This window comes from Synchiropus splendidus, chromosome 18, assembly GCF_027744825.2.
Source record: "Synchiropus splendidus isolate RoL2022-P1 chromosome 18, RoL_Sspl_1.0, whole genome shotgun sequence".
NCBI lineage: Eukaryota > Metazoa > Chordata > Actinopteri > Syngnathiformes > Callionymidae > Synchiropus > Synchiropus splendidus.
In genome coordinates, this window is record NC_071351.1 from 11,209,160 (window position 1) to 11,232,767 (window position 23,608).

At 44.3% G+C, this 23,608-nt stretch overlaps 3 protein-coding genes across 5 annotated transcripts; 1 reads left to right on the forward strand and 2 right to left on the reverse strand.

The window, feature by feature from the left end:
• Nucleotides 1–705: 705 nt before the first annotated feature.
• LOC128749729 (probable G-protein coupled receptor 173) lies at nucleotides 706–6,868 on the reverse strand. The gene is made up of 2 exons (XM_053849605.1): nucleotides 5,989–6,868; nucleotides 706–5,373 (listed from the first exon to the last, which is right to left on the reverse strand). Exon 2 carries the CDS (start codon nucleotides 5,252–5,254, stop codon nucleotides 4,052–4,054), a length of 1,203 nt encoding a protein of 400 aa, XP_053705580.1. The 5' UTR covers nucleotides 5,255–5,373; nucleotides 5,989–6,868; the 3' UTR covers nucleotides 706–4,051.
• Nucleotides 6,869–9,360: 2,492 nt separating this feature from the next.
• Nucleotides 9,361–18,105, reverse strand: si:ch211-167b20.8 (protein phosphatase 1 regulatory subunit 3A). 3 transcript variants are annotated; one of them, XM_053850400.1, is made up of 5 exons: nucleotides 16,970–18,105; nucleotides 13,808–13,854; nucleotides 13,634–13,692; nucleotides 13,337–13,363; nucleotides 11,751–11,895 (listed from the first exon to the last, which is right to left on the reverse strand). In XM_053850400.1, exons 1-4 carry the CDS (start codon nucleotides 17,818–17,820, stop codon nucleotides 13,337–13,339), a joined length of 984 nt encoding a protein of 327 aa, XP_053706375.1. In that variant the 5' UTR covers nucleotides 17,821–18,105; the 3' UTR covers nucleotides 11,751–11,895. The 3 variants fall into 3 exon arrangements, with proteins under 3 accessions (XP_053706374.1, XP_053706375.1, XP_053706376.1); XM_053850401.1 differs by having other exon boundaries at nucleotides 11,803–11,892; XM_053850399.1 differs by lacking the exon at nucleotides 13,337–13,363 and having other exon boundaries at nucleotides 9,361–11,895.
• Nucleotides 18,106–18,774: 669 nt separating this feature from the next.
• tspy (testis specific protein Y-linked) lies at nucleotides 18,775–23,217 on the forward strand. The gene is made up of 8 exons (XM_053849449.1): nucleotides 18,775–20,048; nucleotides 20,148–20,225; nucleotides 20,300–20,411; nucleotides 20,624–20,778; nucleotides 21,154–21,230; nucleotides 21,425–21,588; nucleotides 22,086–22,160; nucleotides 22,238–23,217. The coding sequence occupies exons 1-8, from the start codon at nucleotides 19,179–19,181 to the stop codon at nucleotides 22,318–22,320; spliced, it is 1,614 nt and encodes a 537-aa protein (XP_053705424.1). The 5' UTR covers nucleotides 18,775–19,178; the 3' UTR covers nucleotides 22,321–23,217.
• The last annotated feature ends 391 nt before the right edge of the window (nucleotides 23,218–23,608 follow it).

The following is a 23,608-nucleotide window of genomic DNA, read 5'->3' on the forward strand; positions in this document are numbered from 1 at the left end:
AGTATTGTGATGTGTTGTATCATGAGGTTTTTGCCCACTATAGAGTTGCCTTGTGGGTCTTTTCCTTGACCTCTTCTCGCTTTTGCTCCCGGTGAAATGACTGCATTCCTCACCTGTGTGTCCATTGTTCACGTTAATCACATCAATAATGATATTTCCAAGCGCTCTCATGCCGCAGGCCGGCGAGTGGCTCTGTAGGTTCGAGACTAAAATGATGGATCGCGGTGACATTTACTTTCAATGAGTAAATTCCTCGTGCTGAAGATCAATCCTGCAGACTTTCAACATCCAACTCCATCATGGGGTCCAAATGTGTGCTGAGTACTTGATGTTTCTACTCTGGCTGCTGCAAAAGTAATGTGTCTTTAATGTATCCAGACTGGTACTGATTCAAGTGGAATGATGCTGGTGAACACTGCTCCGTTGTGAAGTAGTGGTGGGCCGTGTTTCGCCAAACCTTTAGACATGTCGATCTGTCTTGGCAAGGCTTTGGATGGGCCTCCTTCGATCCTGTCTCACCTATGTTGATGGATAGTCGGGTCGGAAGCTGCTTCATCCATGAGAGGCTCAGATAAGCCAATGGAATCGGCTCTAAACTTGACACTTCCATAGGTCTTTGAAGAACCTCTACAGGTTTCCTGGTCTCCTAATGTTTTGTTTTCAAGTGAGGGGTGTAGCATTCAAATAGCATTGTGATGAATGCACCTGCTTTGAGGTGATTCAGGCACTTGGGACGCATCTCTGCTCTGTGCATTCACAGATGACTCCATACGGAATCACCCAATTTTGCAGTCATCTATCATTTTCAGCAGCATGACTTTCATATAAAAATGTTTTTATTTGGCTCCAGAATATTCGCTGCAGCAAATGTTGGGGACTGGCGTGTTTATACAGGGAAAGCTGAGTTTGAAATGGGCCAATTTTCCGACAGCATAACAAGGCCCTGCACAATTCAGCATATTCTGCGCCCGCAGTGGACAAGGACTAGTTCTCACAAATGAGTAAGGCGGCCTTTGTTGTGGTGGGAAGTGGGAAGGAGACTAAAAATAAGCCCTGATGAGTCCTCGGCATTACTTACGGAGAGGCAGTCTCATACAACCTGTTAATGCTCTGCTGTTAAAAGCCTTTCACTTCAAGCTCTCCACGTAAATGAGCGCTAATTCAAAATTGTTTGTCCTCTTAATATGGAATCTGGTGGCTGAGTGTCAGTCATGCAGAGTTTCCATCACCTCCATTGTTATGGATGGTTGTGTAACAGCTCTGAAGGAGATTCGTTTTTTAAAGGAGCCTTGTCTGAGCTCGGCAGAGGATCCATTTGTTTCTGAGTCTGGAGAAACTGAAGATCAAAATCCATGACATAATGTTGAGGGGTTTCCAGAAGTGAGGTTAGGATGGAGACTGTTCAATAGCTCTGCAGGGCACAGTATGAGTAGAGCTGCTGCTCTTCCACTTGGAGAGGAACTAGTTTTCTCTGGTGTCTCCTGGTTGGTCAGGGAGCACCTCTGTCTTCCCCTGGAAGAAGGTTTCTTAGAAGGAGGGGATTAGTCAACTATATATTGACAGATCTCAAGCAGTGCTTTTGTGAGAGCTAGTGTAGAACCACGCGGTGGTCAGTGAACGCCTCATCGGGTATTGAGGTCACAAACAGGTGTGACTGATGGATGGAGGCGCACAGGTTCTGACTGTCTTGTTAGGGAAGATGGCAGTTTTGAAAGCCAAAGCAACATGAACATGCTTTTTCCTGACACACCTAACTCCAGTCAGCCATTTTGACCTACACAGTGACAATATGAAGTCTTCAAAATGCCTGAAAAGTTCTGACCATAATCATCTCCGGCGTCTTTGGTTGCACATCACTGAATTCAATTGCATCTGAAGGACAAAACTGGATTTCGTCTTACGGTCCCTCTCTGATTTGGAAGTAAGAAATCTCCAGCCCTCTGGGACGTTGCTTGTTGTCGGTCAGTGCTCAGTGAGGAGGAAAGATTTGGTTTCAGTTTATGCAGTCATGTGTACACAGCCTAAGTGACAGCGCACATTTTTTTTATTACGTCGGAGAAAAAAAAGGCCGGAAAATGTATGACGTTCCCTCTCGATTGGAGCCACATCAACATCCGGTACTTGAAATGCATCAAAAGTAGAGTCTTTATTGATGAGTGGGCAAAAGAACCACCTCAGTTAAACTGTACAGTTACAGAATATCATCTCTGCGAAGGAATGCCAGATGTAAAAACCATGGACCTCAGTTCATGTCCCGCTTTCCGTATTCACATGTGTACAAGTCTCCCCCCTCCCTGGGCTGTAGCCTCGATGAAATGCAGTGGAGAACATGCTAGTACAGTGTCCACGCTTTGAAGAGTTTGCTGGTCGGACGTTTGCATCACATCAGATTTGGAGAGACAGCTGAATGTGGTCTGAAGCGGTTTCCTTCCTCCAGACGGGGGGTCACATCCGGCCTTAAGACATGTGGGTTTTCGAACGTAGCGTGATCCAGACACTCAAATGGGCGGGGCAAGTTACTCGGAGGGGGGTCGGGTCACATTCAAGTTTCCTTCACGTCAGATGCCACTACACCTTGTCCTTAGTTGGAGTCGTGGTAAGAGCATAACAGCACTTTAAAAACATTCTCAAGCTCATCATTCACAAATCAATATTGTTTTGCAAATTGATTTTTTTATATAATATACATCATTACTTGACTCACTTAATCCTGTCGCCTTTTTTTTTTAAATATACAAGTATTTTTCAAATTACCATCATCACTTTTTGAGCAGCATTCCGGTCCAATTCAGGTTTTAAGTAGCGTTTTGGTTAGCGCCGTACGCTCCTGGAGCATCAGGTACTGGCCTCTGCAGCAACCTACGAGTCACATCCCTCTTGCTTTTTGTTCCAAGAGAGAGAGTGAAGCGAAACACTTTATGTTTACGAGGATACTGACTGGAACACGTTGATATTTTACTCGCGAGTCACTGTTTTCTCAGCCACCAGTCTCCAAGTTTATCTCCAACTGATTTAAAGCAAATGATATCAACATTAAAGGCTGTTTTTTTAAGGTCGATGATGCTGAATTGAGGCCTGGATATTTACTGGATGTAGAGAAATCTTTTCCTGAACTGTCACCCCGCTCTTTTCCTTGATGCCAAGTGGAGAATCCAGGAGCATACTGGCGCGCCGTGCTGCTTTAGATTATTAAGTACATTCATATTCATGACAGTTTCTATCAGAGAGGCCGGTTTAAAAGATAAATTTGAGTGATGACTCCATTTTTTTTTTTATCTTGAGACCACAGGATGAAACTGTAAATCCACTTTCTTCCATCTTCTGCTGTCTTCCATGTCTTTCCTTTACATGTTACACGCACACATACACACACGTGATATAAAAACACACAAGCAGGAACAGACATTCCTATACAGTCTGTACAATATGAAATTAAGTCATATTTGAAAATAGTGTCATCTGCTTAACATATATCGCTTACAAAGAAAGGTAAAACAGGCATTTTTATGATACAAAGAAACCTGACACGCCCAAAGCCAAGTCCAAGAAAACAAACCGTGTTAGAGCCTTCAGGGTTCACAACAGCTAATGAAATGTTTTGAAGAGAAACGAAAAAGTCCATTTTGATTTTCTCCTTTGCGTTACATGAAAAAGGAGTCCGGGGTGCCCATTCACACCCCTTGAGTTCCTTGATGCGACCCAGAGACGGAACACAGGTCTCTTTAAGGATTTGCACCCCGCGAGTGTCTGTTCTGTTCTTCATCTCACACGTGGAATTCATTCTCAGCCTCCCTCTCAAATAAGGCAACGTTATTTTAAAATGGCATCTGTCACACTTGGTTGGCGATTGTTTGGATCTTTCCGACTGGTGGATGGTACAGTACGTTATCAGGAAAGCTACCTTTCGAGTTCACATTCTTTCATGAATTGGCACCGTTCCATCTGTTGGAGAATGTGATTTTGTTGTGCAAAACAACAAGAGACACTTATGTTTGACCAAGGTGCATTTTTTTTCTCCACTCTTTCCCTCGGGAACATTCTCTTTATGTGATCACATGATGCAGTAGGCCTCGTCTTGGGGAAGGTGTTGTTTAGTCCTCCAGTAGGTGGGCAGGTGAGCCCTCAGCACCTTCCTCAGATCCTCGTTGAGCAGGAGGCAGAAGATGGGGTTGACCCCAGCCTGGGCGAAGCTCATCCACACTGTGATGGACAGGTAGCGGTGTGGGATGCTGCAGGACTTGACGAACACCCTCCAGAAGCAGGCCACAATGTACGGGGCCCAGAGGACCAGGAAGAGCAGGGTGATGGTGTAGAACATCCTGCCCAGCCGCCTCTCTGACCGGACCTCCTCCATCCCCAGCAGCCGCCGGTGCTGATTGTGTAGGTTCTGCCTGATGCCCAGCAGAGTCGGTGGCATCGGACCACGACCAAATCCGGCGATCCAGTTGGCGGCGGCTTGACCCGTGGCCCCAGGACCGTGAAAGGTCCAGTTTTGGCTGATGGCTGGCACCAGCTGCACTGGTTTCATTTTGCGGTGCCGGTACTCGAAGAGCAGCAACTTGGCGTAGAAGCCGTGGGTGGCCAGGACCACCACGGCCAGCATGAGCATGAAGCCAAGCGTGTCATTGGTCTTCAGGTAGCGGTGTTCGAAAATGCACTGGTCTTCGTCGCGGATGAACTTGTACGTCCCCACGTCGAAGACGGGCGGGAAGGCCATGGCGACGGCGAGGGTCCACACCATGCAAATGATAGCGGCACAGGTCCAGATGGTCATGCGCTTGGCATAGAATCGGTGGTGAGCAATGGCAAGGTAGCGGGTGACGGCCACACAGAAGAGCATGAAGGCAGCGTGAAAGCAGAAGAGCACGGCCATGAAGGCCACAACCTTGCAACTCAAGGCACTGTAAGTCCAGGCCGAGCTGTTGTGGACCGAGACCAGCACGAAGGGGAAGCAGGCGGCGGAGCGGACTGCGTCGGCCAGGCACAGATCCAGGAGAAAGAAGTAGGGGGCTTTGTGAAGTGTCCTGTCTCGCAAGACCAGCAGAGAGACCAGTAAGTTGCCCACAAGGCTGACGCAAATGATCAGACCCAAGAAGACCAGCTTGAAATAGGCGGACACATCTGTGGCGGAGATTCCGCCGCTGTGGTCGCTGCTGCTGCTGCTGCTGCTGCCTCCTCGCCCCAGTCCGCTCTGTGACGCCAGCACAGCCAGTAAACTCCCCGGACCATCGATGGCAAAGCTCTGGTTCGCCATTCTACCTCCTTTCCTGGAGAGCCCGCCTTAAACGCCCAAGTGATCCTCCCACAGCTCCCACCACTCTCTGGTCTTTACACGCAGAGACTGTGAGGATCGTTTCCACATGAAAGACCCGCCTGCGAACAGACACACACCATTTTACACACACACAAAAAACCAAACCAAGGAAAATGATGTGTAAAGCAACAGATTGGGAGTCGCAGCCTTCCAGCGCCTCTAAGGCTGGGATCAGAGCAGCAGCTCTCCAGCATGCCAGCTCCTTGGCTCTCTCAGTAATTACCTTGCCCGTTGCTAAGATACAACAGCTCACATACTTTGTGCGAGTGTGGGTGTTTGGGTGAATGCATGGGGGTGTACAGGGGGATGGAGCAAACACAGTATAACCGACGCATGTCCAACCAGCAGTAAGAAACCATTTGATGCTCTGGGCTGCTGCTGTCTGTGCGAGCGAGACGGGGCTTGGATGGTTTCCATACAAACACACATCGCTCAGAACGGAGACAATGTACACGGAATCGGAATCCAAAGTCAGCTTGATCATTATCAATAGGTTATTGGATGACAGTGGACTGGGTCTGTGTTTGACAGCGGCGGCTGCTGCGTCCATGACAAACACCAATCCACCTGATCAGGAGGCTGCTAGGTCTGCTAGGCCTGAGACATCAGCTGAAGAGAAAAACAGGTGGCAAGATGTGTGTGTGTGTGAGGGCCAGACAGAAACGGTGGCTTACCTTTCATCCCCTCATTTTCCAGAGCTCCTTCGCAAAAACAACTGGAGGAAAACGTCTGGTCTTTGTTTCACCGGAGCCTGACTTGAGATGAAAACACATCGTAATAACGCCCCATGCTCTTCGGTGCTCCAACAACACCTGTTATGCATCAATTCATCGCCGGCTCATCGAGCAGGGCTGGATGTGATAAACAGAGAGCAGGATGGAGGATCTGCCACATATAAAAATATCCTCTCGCCTCCCTCCTTCACAGCTTCACGGACGGGATCTGTTCACTTGCTCCGATTTGATGTTGCATCACGTCGAAGGCTGTGTGTTTCTGGTGTCCGTTTATCCAAACGATGTCAATAACCCACCCACAGTTATCGCCAGCGAGACACAAAAAACGAAGGGGGAAAAAAGATCGCGCAAGCGAAGCGTCTTGTTTATCGTCGGAGCGTTTCGTCCACACAGACGCTTCTCTTCTCTCATCCTTCAAAAGCAGGCGACCCCGAGGACGGCGAGGATGCGGGCTTTGTTTCGCTCCCCTGCGAAGGTTCGCTACATCTTCACTTGTCCACAACCGAAGCCTCCATGGCGGAATAAATACATGGCTTTTGCTCCGATGACAAATCCACAGACGGCAGCCGGAGACTCACTTCATCGCCCACGCAGTCGACTCACATCACGATCCATCACACCGGTGGCTAAAAAAGAAAAAGGACAAAAAGAAAACGGCAGGAATGGGCGAATTATTCCTGAATAATCCCAATTATGGCTGCTCGCGAGGATGCGACTCGTGCGTTCACGGAGCGCTTCGGCTTTTTCCGGGAGGCTGAGCGATGGGGAGAGAGAGGCCGTTCGGATGAGCGATGCAGCAGAGAGCATCATGGTAGCGGAGCTTTTGAATTTTAGTTGACTCCGAGCCTCATTTCACAAGTCTGTCATTAATATTTAGCCTTCTTGATCCTTCTTATTTCTCACGATAGTCACGCACTTCCTCCCACCTGACTCTCCTCCTCTCATTTTCTCCCCATTCTTTGACTGTCACACTATTTTTATCTCACCTCCACAACTACACACTTCACACAACGCTCTTTAGATCCCACTTCCTGTCATCCGAGTATTATTACCGTCTCCATCACCGCACTCCACTTTTCACCTTTTTTTATTTGGGATAAAGTAGCAGCCCTGCGTGTGGACAGTTCTTCTAAACCTTTTTCACACACTCTTCATCTTCCTTTTAGTGCTCGCACTTATAAATAAAATGCAAGCCTCACAGCCTGATGATATCATGAAAAATATGTGATATATTCTTCCATATACAGTGGTACCTCGGTTCTTGACCACAATCCGTTCCAGACGGTCGTTTGAGAAGTGAATTGTTAGAAATCTGAATCAGTTTTTCCCTTTACAATGAATCGAAAAAGAAACAATGCGTTCCAAGCCTTAAAATAGGCTTTTGCAGGAGTGAATGTAGAGTGTCTGCTGCAGGTGCGCTGTTCCTCTATGTGTGTGGCCGCTGCATGTGGGAGGGGTTGCCGAGTGAGTGACGTCTCTCCAGAAGGGAAGAGGTGCCCGGTGCGTGTCCAGCTCTGAATGTGCGCTTCTGTGCAGTTTGGCTGTGACAAAGTCATAAACCAAGTAACGCTCTGTCCCAGACTCGCCTCATCCCTGTCCCTGCTCCAGCCGACAACAGGACATCAAACCCTGGAGTGAGAGCGACCGCCTCCCCTGTGACATTCTACCACGGTCCAGTGCGGAGACAGGAAAGGTTTTACACCTCAATATGAAGAAAAAACAGTCAGTAAATGTAGCTAACGGGACACGTCTGCATACAGAGGCTGCGTTGTACACAATAACAAAGTGCGTTGTGGGTCAGCTGATCGGTCCGCGCACGTTTTTGTGTTCGAGTTATGGATTTTCGTTCGAAATCCGAAGCAAAAAAATCTTGAAATTTTTGTTCGAACTCCGATTTGTTCGAATTCCGAGACGTTCGAAAACCGAGGTACCGCTGTATGAGAAAGTAAAAATCTCCGATGGACACAAAAAATGGCGAGGGATTACCTTACCTTATTACCTTATTTATGAGGTGAAAGGTTTAAAAGGCAAAAATGCAACGAGACGCACAGAACATTCTTCAAGCCTTTCATGACTCAACAGTCATCAGCTCTTCCTCTTCTCTTTATTATCCTCTACTGTTCACCCCACACTATCTTTAACCCAACGCTGTTGATCATGAATTGTTCCTTATCACTACTCCTTCCTTTACTACTGTTGAGGATCATAATCCTCCACATGATATCACCCCCCCCATCACACTCGCTTTTCATCCAACTGTCGCCCCATTTATTATCCCATTCTTCTGCGCTGCACTCTTGATCATGTGACCCTTAAACATTGCCGTCCTCATCGCCGTCGTCTCTGTCACATCAGGCTTCATCATCATACATCATGAATAACACACTCCTCTTCACCTCTGATTCATAACGTGACTCATTCATCGCTCAATGTCACTTTACTCTTCATTATAAGCATTCATTTCTTTTTCTTTATTTATGAACTCGCCATGATTTAATTCATCAACCCCATCCACACAGCAACTCGTGCTTTACTGTCTTTATTTTCATCAGTGAGTTATGATCGCTTTTCGCTGTTTCTCTGGCCCATGATTTAATTGACTTTTTCTTCCCCATTAATTTAGCATTAGCCCGCTCTTTATTCTCTCACCGTGATAATGATCCACATCAGGGATGTCCAAATTAATTTCTGAAATGCCTGGTTCTGATGCGGTGACAATATGTAGGGGGACCTCTTTTTTTGCACCTAACAAAACTGTTATACATAAAATGATATTTTAGAATTTTGATCTCAACTGTGAATGCTAGTTGTGTTCTTTAAAAATGCTAGTCATACAGTAAAATGTTAAATAAATCAGTTTTTTATGTCCATAAAAGTTAAATAACCTGACTTATGATGAAATCTATTTTATGACCACAGACCTACTGGAAACCTTGAAATGTGGCACACTGTTTAGTAGCTGTTTACCATCGAGTTTTGAATGGGCCCCACTCACTCAACAACCTCTAAAATAACACAGTATCAGCTCTTACCCAAAATGTATTGTTTAAATCTGTGAACACAACATACAGTCTTTCAGATGATAAATACTTGTTTAGCCTTACGTATCTGTATCTATCGTATCTGCTGCCCTCTAGTGGTTGGAAGAGTTCCTGCAGCTTGCCGTAGCACTGAATGCACAGGAAGGTGTGTTGGCCTGCAGCTCATGTTGATGTTGCGTGACAACTGCACGGCTTTAGAAACCCTCTGATGTTATTTTAGTTCACCGTGCAGACCTTTTTTTTCTTCTTCAGAATGAACTGAGCCGAAACATCTTGTGATATCCACATTTAATGGCAACACACTGCACAAAACTATCGTTGTCAGATCAAAAGTCGAACAGAAAGCTATTGCAGGAGTTAGATAGTATTTGGGTTCACTAGCAGGAAAAAAGAGGAAGACCGTCATAATAGCGGACACTTTTACTCTCATTTAGAAGCTCGATCCGTACTCGCATTAAGGCATGTCACCAACCTCAAGCAAATGATGCTTCAGTGCCCCACCAATGTCCTCAATAAAAGACACAATTCACACAAAAAAGTTTCGCAAATACGCATAAAACACCAAAAATGACTGCATAATGAAAGGATTTGCAGGAGAAGGTGCTCAGGAGTTAGTCACAAGATATTCTATGTGTGCTTTTATACCTTGACTTCCTCGTGATATGTATCATACAAAAGAGTTTTGTTGCCTGTTCAGCAACACCACAGAGCTACACAAACAGCAATGTGCACAGGTCACACATTACACAGACACAAGTGAGTTGAACCGTTTCAGAAGGTTGACATATAAACTACAGCACGAGGACAGGAGGAAGGTGTTTACAGGCTGATGGGTCAGTCGGTACGGCTCCCTCTCTTTAGCAGCATCAAGCTCCTTCTGAGCTTTATGGCAAGTGAAACTATGTTTCAGAAACCACACCCTAAACACACAAATAACTATCTTAAAAGCTTTGATTTGTTGGCAAATAAATAAATTTCCTAAAGGACCATATTTTATACTGTTGTTCTGGGCTGTCAAGCCAGACAGAGGGACAGAGAAAATGTGACAAAACAACGTAAAAAAATGTTATATTTGATTATATATTTTGCAGTTTAAATATATTTTATTCTCAATGTGGCTTATGAATATTCTATGATATATAAAACATGTAAATAATAATATAAAGGCATTTTATTCCAAGGTATTTTTTCAATATATATTACGTATTTATTTTTACAGACAATAATTTACATCAAGATTTTAATTTCCAATCTACAGAAAAACAATGTAAAAATATATATATATGTATAATTTTAGGCCTTTATTTTCAAATAGCCAAAAACTATTGGGTTCTGTTTAGAATTCTATTTGTAATAAATGATGTTTACTCTGACCTCCCTTAGGGCCGCATAAATGAAAGCAAATGGCCACATATGGCCCCCAGACCTTGCTCTGATTTACTTCCATTAAACACCTTCCTGGATCACATACTGGATCACGGTCATGTCAAACCTCCTCAGCCATGATCAAACGTATCAAAACATCTGTATCTTTTTATTCTTTCAAACCTACTAGTTACCATCACAACCTCTTCTCCAAGTTTCAGCTAGCAACCAGCAGATGGTTAATCCAAACAGCTATTTCGTATTTACCTCAGACATCTCCTGAGCCGTACCACGTCTTTACTATAGCTAGTCTTTCTCAAACTCTTGCTGAGCCACCGATAATTCCCTCACATCTCAATACCTTATCATTTATGTAGGTGAAAAATTACAATATACTGATTTATATTTCAAAGGTGACATGTAATAGTGCACTCTGAAGAGACTCTTACTCAAGATAGTAACAAAAAATGATCAATAAAATGTAAAATAAAAATAAATATATGCACTGTATTGCTTTATGGAGGTACTATGAGGTGCAAGGCCAACGCCCACTACTTTATTTAGGTAAGTTTACCTTTTTATTCTTTTGCTTAGTGAGTGAAAATGAGGTACCAGGTTCGTTCAAAAAAAGGGGGGAAAGTGCTATGATTTCATTTTAGAAGCCGGTGACCAGTGAGCCTGTAGTTAAAGCTGAGTTCATCTCTGCTATTGCTCTGCAGCAGTGTGAAGTTTGATGCTACGCAACAAATACAAACGTGAACAACAGACTTATTTGACACCACAGATCAACAGCTAGCAGCTAAGAAGGCACAGAACTGGATCAGAAATGCCATCACAAACGATGCAAAAGCAAAAGTAGTGCAGTCGAGACGAGCACGCTGGGTTCCTGCCACACCATGGTGAAGAAGACCACTCCACCCAGCAGATAGACGGATGGCATTAGATTCATGTTTTGATCAGACTCTGCAGGCCTCTCTGATGTTTGAGAAGCGTCTTCTTGCTTGTCCAAAGGGGAGACATAGTGGTGTTCATCGGGGGGTGAGGAGGGGGAGTGGTCACTTTCGTCATAGCTCAGTGATTCTTCTGGTTCTTCACTGAGCGGCACTGAAACATCCTCTTCACTTCCTGGAGACATGAAAGCTTGAAAAGTCTGAGTGTGGCTACACGCCTCTGTGGAGGGAACATCTAAGGGAGTGGCTTCCTCCGCTCTCCCTGGATTCTCTGGGTCCAGGCAGGAGCTGGGTGGAGTTGTTGGACTCATTTCTGGTGCGTGGCTGTCTGACTCACTCAGAAGTTCCAGTGATGACGGCAGGAATGAGTCAGGTGCGGTTTGAAAGGACTCACAAGGTTCCTCTGATGATGCAGTGTGAGTGATGCCATCGGCAGGTGGAGTCTCCTGCTGGGTCGCTGCAGGGGCACCTGACAGGGGGTCTTCCACCTGCTGCAATAGGAAGGAGAAAGGTAGCAAGGGTGACCTGTACACCGTGTTTTCACACTGGGATGGAACCAAAGCATGTTCTAATGCTTTGCTGTGATCATGCCGACACAGTTTGAACAGAACAACAGTACAGACACCCATCAGTCCAGAGGCTAAATCAGGTTTCATTGAGACTCAAATCCAAGTGCAGGATTCATCTGTGCGTACTCATGTTGATCCAAGAGCAGGTGCGGGTTGTCAGACGATAAATATAGGATTTGAACTTTTGGATTCAAATGTAAAGCATGGCTGCCCACACTTTCTGGCTCCTGTGTTTTTAAAATCAACAGTCAAAGGTGGACAAACCCTCCATCCCAAAGTTATGAGACGTAGACGACTTTTATTGAACAACATCAGTTTCTTTGCATTTTACTTGTTCTCTTCTGCTATCTTTATAGTTCATACTTTATAATTCCTCAACATGAAGTCAGATAAAGAGGTGCAGGCTTGGCCACAAGAGAAAGATGAAACAAAAATAATGTAAATTTCATTATATATTCCAATGTGTTTGAAAGCATTTTAAGTCATAGGATATTTTTCCTCAGTTATTGGTGATTAAATACAGTATTAGGAACTGGTGGCAAATGAATTGGGGGTTAGTACTTGGTGAGTTGAAGTCAGAAGGTTTAGGAAACTGAGTGAAGCATGGCAGTGAGTCAACTCTTAGACTTTTTTAGTCTCAATATTTTTGCTTCTACTCTTCTGTCTTTCAAAGTTTTTCAGCTGAAGAGACAGGCAATGTTCCACTCACTTTCTCGGCTGTTGTGTTTGAAGCCTCTGACAGCTGGAGAAGGTCGTGGAAATATCAACTCAGCAGTGAAGTGATTGAGGTCCAGCATTTTTGCAAGGTCTGGGAGGTCGAGGAGGGTTTTTTAGTTCAGTTTATAAGACAAATAGTTTTGGCTACACATTTTCTGTGGCCTACAATTCCTTCAAAATAACACTTTCACATGAGCACATACAGTACAGCCAGCTTCTACACTAAACTAAACAGAGGCTCCATTTGAAAAAACATAATTTCACTTATGATCCATTATTTCCCTTCTGCTACGCTTGTTTTTGGTTTGCTAAACTCACATATGTTTATTATTTGTTAGTGCACTCTGGTATTCCCATTCGATCTCTTATACTTCACTTTTTTTAGATCAATAAAAGCATGTTTTTCTGAGCCCGTCTGTAAAATAAAATGTAGGATACACATGCAGTACTCCATCTACACCACAAGGCGAAGTCACAGGTTGGATGATAAAACGTTAATGAAGTGAGACATAACCCGGGTGGACTGATATTAGTGCGCATTAGTCACATGTGAAATGGTGAACGGCAACCACATGACCAGCATGCATGACGGAACGGTTAGGCAGCCGAGGGAGTCGTGCTTCAGTGGTGAGAAGCCCAACGTTACCTAAGTTGCTGCTGAAGCTTCAATGAGCTGTGAACAATATAAAGCCAGTGATGTCAGGTTATTCAAGACTCATGTTCTCTGGGCACATGTCACTGAAGGATGAGGAGGTCGCTTACCTGTGAAAACTTTAAATCATTCTACCATTGCTAAGTGATGGTCTTAAAGCAGGCAGCCAATAAAAAGCTTTCTCACAAGCAAATACACTTTATAATGCTGCTGATCAAATATGTTTCAGTAGATGACTTAAAAAGCTTAGGTTCTACAGATCTGCTCTTTTTTTTAAAACCAGATTCTTACCTCAACATCGATCTCTGACTCCATGGGAAATGCACGGTCAGCAGGTTCTGATGCTGATTCTGTAGGACAAAACAGCATTCAGTATCTGATATTAACAAACAATGACTTTTTTTTTGTGCCTTTTTGTCAGAATATGATATTTTTATCCCAATAAATTGTTGATCTCTTCTCTACCTTTGTTGTTTTCCTCTTCATCTTCTGAGTCGAAATCATTCACATCACTGAAGGAGAGGGAACAGGGGTTATAGATATTGATAGTCGTAAAAATATTTTTGCATTAAAAACATATGTCTTCCTTTGTCTGGCAAAATGATAGCAACTATAATAATGAGCTGAATGTAAGCAGCAACGAGAGTTTCAGGATTACTTTGCCTATTTTGGACTGCATAAACCTCTTTAAGAATTCTAACCAAGCAAAGTGCAGTAAATCAGAAGTGAATAAGGTGTCATACAAGAATGTCAGTTTGTTTTGAGAAGTGACTTTAGTGAGACTTACTTTTTGTCCACTTCAGGCCACCATAGATCAAGATATTTACGATATCTGAGTTTATTCGTCTACAATAATTTTTTTTTGCACGTAACGGTGGTTTGGTTTTCTTTCGTTGCTTTTCTTCATTTCTTTCTCTCCATACGTTCGGGTGAAGCGCTGAACTACGGATGTCAGATACGTGCGGGTGATGCCTTCAGGACTGTCGGAATTTTCTGTACTGCTGAAAATAACCGGGGTCACGATGGCTTCCTGGATTCATGTGTGGCTGGGACAATATGGCGAAGTTAACTGACGCCAATGATCACATGAATCCAGTACCTTTCATTTAAACCCAATAAACATAAACCTTATGTTTGTGCTCTTCCAGTGAAATGAAACTCTTTAGATGGCAATTTTTCAGTATCTACATCACTGAATCTCACAGGTAGTCCGGTACAAACTTTAGGTATCTCTACATAAGTGTGTAATATGGTTCTAGGTTCTAGATCACGAGGTAATAACTCCAATATTAACAGAGACCTCTTGCTGACGTACTTCCCTGCAGAAGCTGCTTCTTTGGCTGACTTGACTGGCTTCAGATTGAGCTTCACATTTTTGCCAGGTTGCAGGATTTAAAGTTCTCAGAGGCTCATGGTCCGCTTCTCTGGTGCTTTTCTGTCCCCAGGGTGACAAGCCGACTGCCTCTCTCTTTTGTCAACTCCAAATATTTAAATGTTTCATTTAGAATTTCCAAATTGAAAGAATATTTCCATGACTGTACAGAGATTTGGATCTTATCTCCTCGCTTCACACTGTCTTCATGTTTTGGACCTTTAAAGCGTGAAGTATGAGGTCATTGTTGTCGCACTAACTGACAGACACTCCAGATAAGGAGGCTAAGTGAGGCTTTGGATTTCATATTCAATAGCTGTCGTCTTTTGAACTTAAGATATTTAGCTGGCAGAGAAGCTCACAGCCTCTGAAACAGGTCCAGTGGTTGAAAGTCAAGCCTCAGCTGCGATGATTAGACTGTTGTGGTGATGAATAACACAGTGAAATCTGACTGGCTTTGACTAAAGGTCAGCAAAACAGTCGAACTGACTGATGTTCAGTCCTTTTGTGTGAGTGATAAGCAAATGTAATCGAGGCTACTGCTAACATTCCATCCTGTTTGATCCAATCAGACCTGGGGCGAAACACAGGCAAATGAAGAGAATGGTAACTTGACCTAGAGCAGAGCAAAGGATGCCAGGTTGGATGAAAAGGTCAAGACATGTGAGCAGCATGTGACAGGAGCAACGCAAATAGAGCTGACTGACAACCTAGGATCTGTATTAAAAGTTGTTAGAGCTGTAGCATTGACTCTAAAATGTAAAATAGTTGGCAACCCTTGGCGTCTTTCTCTGAAGCTGTGAGCAAGGAGGGAAACAAAGTGGCTTTTTAAAACACAATAGTTTACCTTTATTTTGGTTTATTGTATTCAGACTATTAGTGAATTAGTTTGCTCATTCTTATTCAGAAAGATTAGGGGGAAATATGGATCATTTTTATTCAACAAATGAAATGAATTAAATAAAATAATAAATGCTGGAATTCATTCGGATGCCTATGCTTAAAAAGGAGTTATATTGTAAAGATGAAATTAATGTAGGGCAATAAAACTGAAAATGACATGGACGTGAATGAGCGACTCGGTGGCGGTCTGCGCTCTCTGAGTCCCTTTGTGATTCCTATTCTAATCCAGCAGCATTTATAAGTGATGAGTCAGATGCTATTGACATGGCATTATATTGTGGCATTTTCAGTTCAAGCTCTCATGGGTGACCTGAAATATTGCCACTGGCCGGTTCCCTTGTGCTTTGAGTTCAGAAAGATTAGGGGAAGGTTTGTTTTATTTTCCCTCCAAATCTGTTAATCTTCATGTTCCATTTTTCATGTGCACAATATTGAACGTACATTTCAGTGGCCTCACAGCTCTGAGCTTTGCACGTGGCCAGCCTGTTGACAGAAGACTTAGAAGTATTTCATGATGTGCCCATTCAGATGTTGAGTCGAACTGCAAAGGTCAAAGTTAAACAAGTGCAGGGAAACGCCAGGATGTAAAACGACACCAACCCTTTGCCTATTTTGATCATCTCCTCACAACACTCACAACACTGGATGACTAGCATTCACCGCAGTCTTTTATCACTCGACAGTCAGGGGCCAAAAATGAAGCAACCTTTACTAGCATGAAACAAGCCTTGTGTTTGTTACAACTGGCTTTAACTTCCGACTCGAGGGACACAGTTTCCAGGCAGTGGAAAAACACTCAATGTTCTATTAAGGCAACAAAGCCTCACTGGGAATTAGAAGGCAAAAGGCGTCCAGCAGCTGATGTGCTGCATCACCACTCGCACTCATGAGTTAGCATCTTTTAAAGAGGTGCGAGTGCTGACAATTGCCCCTGGTATTTAACCTGTTTACTGCTGTGGCACCAATGAAACATTCAGCTGAACCCATCTGCTGCTATGAAAATGCACTTTTGGTTTTCATCACATCGGTCCCTATTGGTTTCAGAAATACACACCCTCTTTTTGACTTCACTCTGAATGAATTGTCCATAAAGTTGATTATTTTCTGACCTACATTTCATTCTGATCAGCCCCTGTATCAGTTCTCCTGAGAGCAGAGAGCTGCTGGGTCCACCAATGGAGTCGCTCCATCTTTTTCACTCATCTCCAACTCCATTGTCGCTACGCTTTGATTTCTCTTATGAGACTCTGGTTCTGCTCAAGTGAAACCTCAACTTCCATTTGGGTTTGGCTCGTGGCTCAGCTCAGATCAAGGCTCGAGATTGACTGGTGAAAATGTCTCTCGGATATTACCTGTAGGCCTTTGGGGGTCTCAAAATTCCCTTTATCTGCTGCATGTCTGTGTTGGACTGCGTGGAATCGTCTTCATAGGTCAGAAGCAGGGTCACCACATAATTCATGGAGGAGTTATTGGCCCAGAAGTCGCCGTCTGAAGTCTCATAGCGCACTACAAACTCTATCCGAGAGCCGTGCGTGATGAAGGGAGGTGCGAAAGATAACCTGAAGGAGAACTGATCGGTGTCTCCATCACAGGATCCCTGGACGTACTCAGCCGGGTGATCAAAGTAAGTAGTCCAGTTGTCCATGGTGGACCTGATATAAACAGCTTTGTGAAAAGAGATGTTCAACACTCTCACGATTCCTGTGAAGGCAAGAGGCTCGCTCTCCACACACGAAAGCTTCTCCACCTCCACCTTGCTTCTGTGCACCGCCTGCAGCAGAGCGCTGCCGGTGGGAGAGTTGAACTCCGGGTGCACGTGATAGGTCGGCTCTTGGTCGGGCCTCCGATACTTGGCTCGCTCCTCGTCCCATCTCTCGCCCTCATCGTCCGAGTCGAACGCCACAAACTCCTTCACATCCACCAGATCGCCCCCTGTCGTGTCCGCAAATGACACTCTCTTCCCCGCGGAGAGCGCCTGGTGGATGCGCATGTACTCGGCGGTCTCGTCGTGAATGGACGACCCTCTCTTCCTGGGCACCGGTGAGCATCTCGGGATGAGGCGCACGTTCTCCGTGTCATCGTCGTCCTCGTCCTCCTCTTCCTCGTCGCTGTTTCTGGACTTGTCCTCCGCCTGCTCGGATGACTTGGACTGTTTAATGGTGGTGAAGAGGTTCTCCTGACAGGGAATAGTTAAAAACGACATGTCTGCTGAGATGCGCACTCGGAGTCCGCAGGTGAGAGCGCATGTGTGTGGGTCACACACTCGTCATCCGTACAGAAATGGCCCCAATGGATCCGGAGCTACTCCCATCTCCCCCCTCACGCCAACCTATGGCGTTAAATGTCACCCGTGGAAACTTGCCTCCGCTGCCAGCCCTTGTGATGGCCTATCCCTGGGTGTACATGTATTTGTGAATCGCATGGAGCTGGCTGCTGTGGTGGCAGCAGTCTAATTTTAGCGCTGACCTACCAGCTCCCGTGCCCCAAATTTCTCTCTGAACTTGGTACAATCCTGCAGCGCCCCCTTCGCTTGGTTCAGGCGCGCTCCGCGCCCGCAATGTCATGTGAACGACAAAATGTCCCACTCAATTTCGATCAAAACAAAATAAAGAGATGAAAATGTGCATAAAATCTCCCATATATAAAAGCAATAAAAATGTATGCTGGACATCAAACGTGCAGTGTAGAAATGGTATTTCACGGTCAAGCAACTGTAAATTGTCATGTGATGTATTCACAATGTGAGATAAATTAAGCATAAATTCATTCGAAGGTAAGAAATCTATTCATGAAAAGTCAGATTGATTTATTTGTGTAATTCGCGTTTGTGTGTAAATATAACAATTTCAATACAATTTTATGGGATTTAAAATAATAATTTACGCTTGCAAACATTTTTGCCGAATGCCTGTGCAAAAATAATATATTTGTCTTTTCATTGTTACTTATTTTTTCATTTTATCATTTATTTACATTTCACATCATATTTAATTTCCATCAAGTGCCGTTCCTGTCACGCTAAACATGAATTCGTGGCTGAATGCTGCCCTCTCCTGGACTCTGTATGTTTTTTGTACGCTAAGCCACACATGACCACGTGATCACACCCGTGAACGTAATTGGTTGAAACGTTTAAGCGCGACGGTCCGTAGCCAATCAGATGATTGTTTTTCTATCACGTCGACGCACGGATAGTAAGCTAAAGTATAATGCTAAAATAAACTATTTCAAAGAACAACGCCGCGATATCCTCAACACGCAACGCGTCGAAAAGCCTTCATTTGGACACAGGATTCCAAGTTGAACTGTTACCCGCATGGACGCGGTGCAGCCGTCACTGTGTGGACGCGCGAATTGGATAACGTAAGCTAAGTAGCATTAGCTTCGTCGCAAGGCCTGAGCGGGAGGAGAGCAGCTTCCTGTTGGGGATGTTACACTTAAACACGCAACAGGCTACGGTTATTAAAGTAGCTTAAGCATTCGTGATCTAGACTTACTCGTTGGTTTGCAATTTACGCTCCCGGGCGACCACCCTGTTAGCAGTTTTACTTGTCAGCTAGCATGAGTGAAGTGACAGACTGCAAACATTCCACTGACTCCGCATCGAGGAAGCGCTGTCAATCATCCGACAACGATGAAGTCGACTCTGTTCCCAACAAGTCCACAAAAGTCGCTGACACTTCAAATGAAAAACCATCGGAAAGTTGGAGAAACAGTGAAGCAGAGGGAGCAGAAGCATGTGCACGAGAGGAAAGCGGAGCAGATGTTGGGGAGAAGGTCGCTACAGAGAACACAACATCCGCCAACAACTCCAAAACTGATGCTGAAGCGCCTTCCCACAGCGGGAGACCGCCTCATGAACTGACACCCGGCGATGCCGAGCAGACCCCAGAACCAGAGCGATCATCAACCCCATCCCTCCACCAGTCTGACTCCGCAGCTATCGCTGCAGCCGAAGCACTCGCCAGCCTCACCGGAGGAGACGGGAAAGCTGGCACTTCTGGCAAACCCAAACACCAAAACCAGAGTGGTAAACTCAAGCAGCGGTCAAAAGGAGGCTTAAAAACACAAGCAGCTGTGGCAGATAGCTCCACATCTTTACACAGCAGTGATCGAGAAGAAGAGGACGAGGCTCCTGATGAAGGCGACGACTCTTTATGCGGATCTTCCTCCACACCGAGCTCATCTTTCCCGTCTGATAATGAAGAGAACGATGATGGCGAGTGTGCTATTGTCTCTGTGAAGATGGCGCCGGAAATGAGGCAGTCAGTGGCTCTCCTGGCTCAGGTGCAGACCAAGCTTGATGCTCTTGAGAAGAAAAGTGCACGACTGCACCAGCGGTTGGACTTGAAGATTGGGCGCCTGAGACAACCACATTTGGATCAGCGCAGCAATATCACCAAAACAATCCCAGGCTTCTGGGTGACAGCTGTATCCTAAACTGAGCACTGTGTACTTCCCTCTATATGTCATCCCACATTCTATATATCACACTGTGACAACAATATTTTCACTTAATTGACCTGCAAGCTGTTGAACCACCCCCATCTATCTGCTCACATCGATGAAACTGATGAGGATGCTCTCAGCTACATGACAGATCTGGAGGTAAAAAAATAAATACAGCTCCTTGTAAGACAAAAAGAAGTGTGGTTTAATTGAAAAACCAATGTCTTTTGTAGGTTGAGTCAGTCAAGAACAACAAGCTGGGTTTTCGGATTCGCTTCCACTTCAGAAGGAACCCTTACTTCCAGAACAACATCATCATGAAGGAGCTGCACCTCGGGGTGGGAGGTGAGCTATAGATGCAGTCACAAGAACTTGTGCACAATATTAAATGTTTAAATCCAAATTATTCTATACTTGGTAACTGTGCAACTGAATCCTATCATCGCGATAATTGCTTTTACAGATTCCTGTGTGTAAGAATGTGTGGAAACATTTGGGATATTGCTTTCTTTAGCTTGTGTTCACACCAATTCTTGTTTCTCAAATCTCTGTTTAAGGTCAGGCCATGTCCTTCTCCAACCCCATCTTATGGCATCGTGGCCACAATCTAACAGCCCACAGTGAACCCAGGAAGTTGTCTCGCGGAGTCTACGAGACCTTTTTCAGCTGGTTTGGTGACCATAGCAACCCCGGGCAAGATGACGTGGCACAGGTACAGCTGACCTTATTATTTACTTTTGAGTGAAGTTATATGGAGGACTGGAATCATTGGTTTTGCTTGTATGTTTTCATATGGGAGGAACGTTGTAGCCTTCTTTCCAACCATTAATTATGCTCCAGATGTTCCCAGGAAGTTACACGGTCCATCTCCTAATAGTAAAGGGAGACTGTTGAAAACTGTCTTGAAATGAAGTGGGAAATAAAAATATTTTATGATCAAGCCTCACTTAACACCATGCATTACTTTAATTCATATAATCTACTTTATTTTTACACCTGCAGGACAGTGTATCCTTGTACACTCTTAGGAAAACACCAAAAAGAGAAGTACGTATCCACTGATAGTCCCTCACTTTTTGGTCCACAGATCCTGAAGGATGATCTCCACAGAGACCCTCTGCGATACTACCTCACTCCACTGTGGGAACCCAGGGAGAACGGCAGGTATGGCAGGTCTCTGAGGTCCAACCTGAGCTTGTTTTATAGTTCATGTTGACAAGACACAGGTTAGCAGCAAGAGAAATCTGCTGCAGTGTTGTAAGTCATTAAAGGGAAGGTGTTTTATTTTAAAAAAACAAGAAAAATGAAGTTCATTGGAATAAAGTGTACTGAAACATGTTTGTCTTGTGTTACTGCAGTGCCGCTGGTGGAGCCAGAACAGCAAACAACGGCAGTGGAGACGACTGCGTGGTGATATCAGACTCTGATGAAGAGGATCCTGGCGAGGAAGAGCAGAAGGCCGATGGAGGTCAGGACGACGACGACGATGAGGAGGATGAGGAAGACCGAGAACGAAGTGCAGGTGTGTGCCGACGTTTATTTGTATTCTGTGCGGTGATGGATTTAAGGTGAACACAAGCAGGATCACATGCACAAGTTAAAAGATGTGGAAACTTCTTTTTACTGGGACTCAGCTATGTTCGAAGTGAACCACATGCAACTGTGAAAACTCTTCAAGACCCCAAAATAAATGGAAGTAGTACTTCAAGTGAAGTACTTAATCTATAGTATTGTGAAATTTAGTTTTGTATCAATAATACCTGGGTGTCATTTGCTCTTGAAAAGGCATAAAATGTAAATATTGCATTGCACTCCATCAAAGCCGTAATTTCACCCCAAAATAAAACTGTCGGAACGCATCACAGAATCTGTTGCGTTGAGAAATGTAATGGAAAACCCTGTCAGTTCACTGCTACAAGACTGAAGACACAAGTAAATTATACATTTATAGCTTTGTTTGAATTGCCAAAAATACTTTGAAAGGGTGAATGCATTGCTGAAAAACATGTCCCCTGTCAGATGAAAGTCAAGAAGAAGATGGAATGGAGGAGGCTGAGGAGGACGGGGAGGATGGTGGCGAGATAGTGATTGATGGTGAGAACTCTTTTGTGTCGGAGCGCAAGTCTCATTCTGCTTATGCTTCCATTTGATGTTTGCTGTTTGTCCGTCAGGCTCTGACGACAGCGACCAAGATGAGAAGCATCAGTCGGAGGAAGAGGAGAGGGAAGAGGAGGATGTGGACACTGAGAACTAGCAGAAGGCAAATCGTCGAGGGACCTGAGTTCAGGACGCTCACGCTGAGGTTGAGGTTAATAATAAACAAGAGCAAACACTCAACCTTCTTCCTGCTGATCATAAATAATATGCACAGAAATTCACTGTTGTTTTACTCCTTTAATAGGTTTTAAATCAGGGTAAAACTTAAGATAAAGCCACGGCGACACATTGCGACTCTGTTTTATACAGCTCTGTCTCTCTTTTCTGTTCTGACTTTGTAGAACTGCTCACCACAATGAGGCTGTTTGAGAACCGTGTTGGTGTGAAAGGCCTCAATGTACAATGTGAGGAGAAACATCCTTAAATTGACAGCGATACCTTTTGAAGAAATCCTTTGTTCTGAATCTAAAAATATAAGATGATTAGATATAATGAGAGTACACTGAATAAGTACTGAACCAAAACTTGTTCTCAGGGAAAATCGTGGTTGTAGATGTTTTCTTTGAATCAAAACCAACTCCACTCTGGTTCCTGTGCGCTGTGAATACGCCAGCTTGTACTCTACTGTAGTAAATAGCAAGAAGTATTCTTTTAATAAGCTAATCATGTGTTCTTCCCTTTACTTCGTGTCATACACACCCTCAATTACACTCTCCTGGTATTCATGTAGTTACACTTTAATTTATTGTTTATTCTTTGCGCTGTTTTTTTACTCATTCGGTTTATGGCATGATGTCTGGAGTAGTAACCAGTGGACTCCTTTTAATGTAAATAATCTTCCAGACGGAACTCAAGTGAAGAACCTGGGAATTGTTTTCGATCAACAGAGTTAGAAGGTTTTGTTTGTGCATTTTAACCTGAGGCTGTATTTCATTTGTTTGTTGGCTTTAAATGTCCTTCAATTCCCCTGGTAATAAAGTAGAGTGGTATTTTACCTGTTTTCTTTCTCTTCCTCTCACATCGAGTGTGAGTTGTTTTCAGGGATTAAATTGATCCGAAAACATATCACATTTGACTCCCTCCAATACTTGTAGCACATGGAAACGTCTTCTCTTTACCCAGAACCGTGGCCCAACAAAGGGTTTATTTGAAGGAAGATGCAGACAGAGACCGGCTGAGTGGTGTATAAAGGGCCTGGTATCAGGAAACGTGGGGCATAAGAGACTTGTATAGGTGGAACCTCAGTTCCAAAATGTGCCGGTTGAGGCTGCTTTAACAGCGTGGGCATTCTTAAGCTGCTGTTTTCACTGTTAAAAAGCAACAACCAGAGGAAGTGAGGGTTTTGAAAGGCTTGTAAATGAACCAGATCTGGTCAATCAACCATT

Bases quoted from the DNA above. Each gene is read 5' to 3' on its own strand.
- tspy (XM_053849449.1), top strand. From the start codon at position 19,179: ATGAGTGAAGTGACAGACTGCAAACATTCCACTGACTCCGCATCGAGG. The intron at 21,589-22,085 runs GTGTGTGCCGAC...GTCCCCTGTCAG, and splicing joins AGACCGAGAACGAAGTGCAG to ATGAAAGTCAAGAAGAAGAT. The intron at 22,161-22,237 runs GTGAGAACTCTT...TTTGTCCGTCAG, and splicing joins TGGCGAGATAGTGATTGATG to GCTCTGACGACAGCGACCAA.
- si:ch211-167b20.8 (XM_053850399.1), bottom strand. From the start codon at position 17,820: ATGTCGTTTTTAACTATTCCCTGTCAGGAGAACCTCTTCACCACCATT. The intron at 13,855-16,969 runs GTAATATCCGAG...CCTCTCCTTCAG, and splicing joins AGACCCCCAAAGGCCTACAG to TGATGTGAATGATTTCGACT. The intron at 11,896-13,633 runs GTAAGAATCTGG...TTCCTATTGCAG, and splicing joins AGTCAGAGATCGATGTTGAG to CAGGTGGAAGACCCCCTGTC.
- LOC128749729 (XM_053849605.1), bottom strand. From the start codon at position 5,254: ATGGCGAACCAGAGCTTTGCCATCGATGGTCCGGGGAGTTTACTGGCT.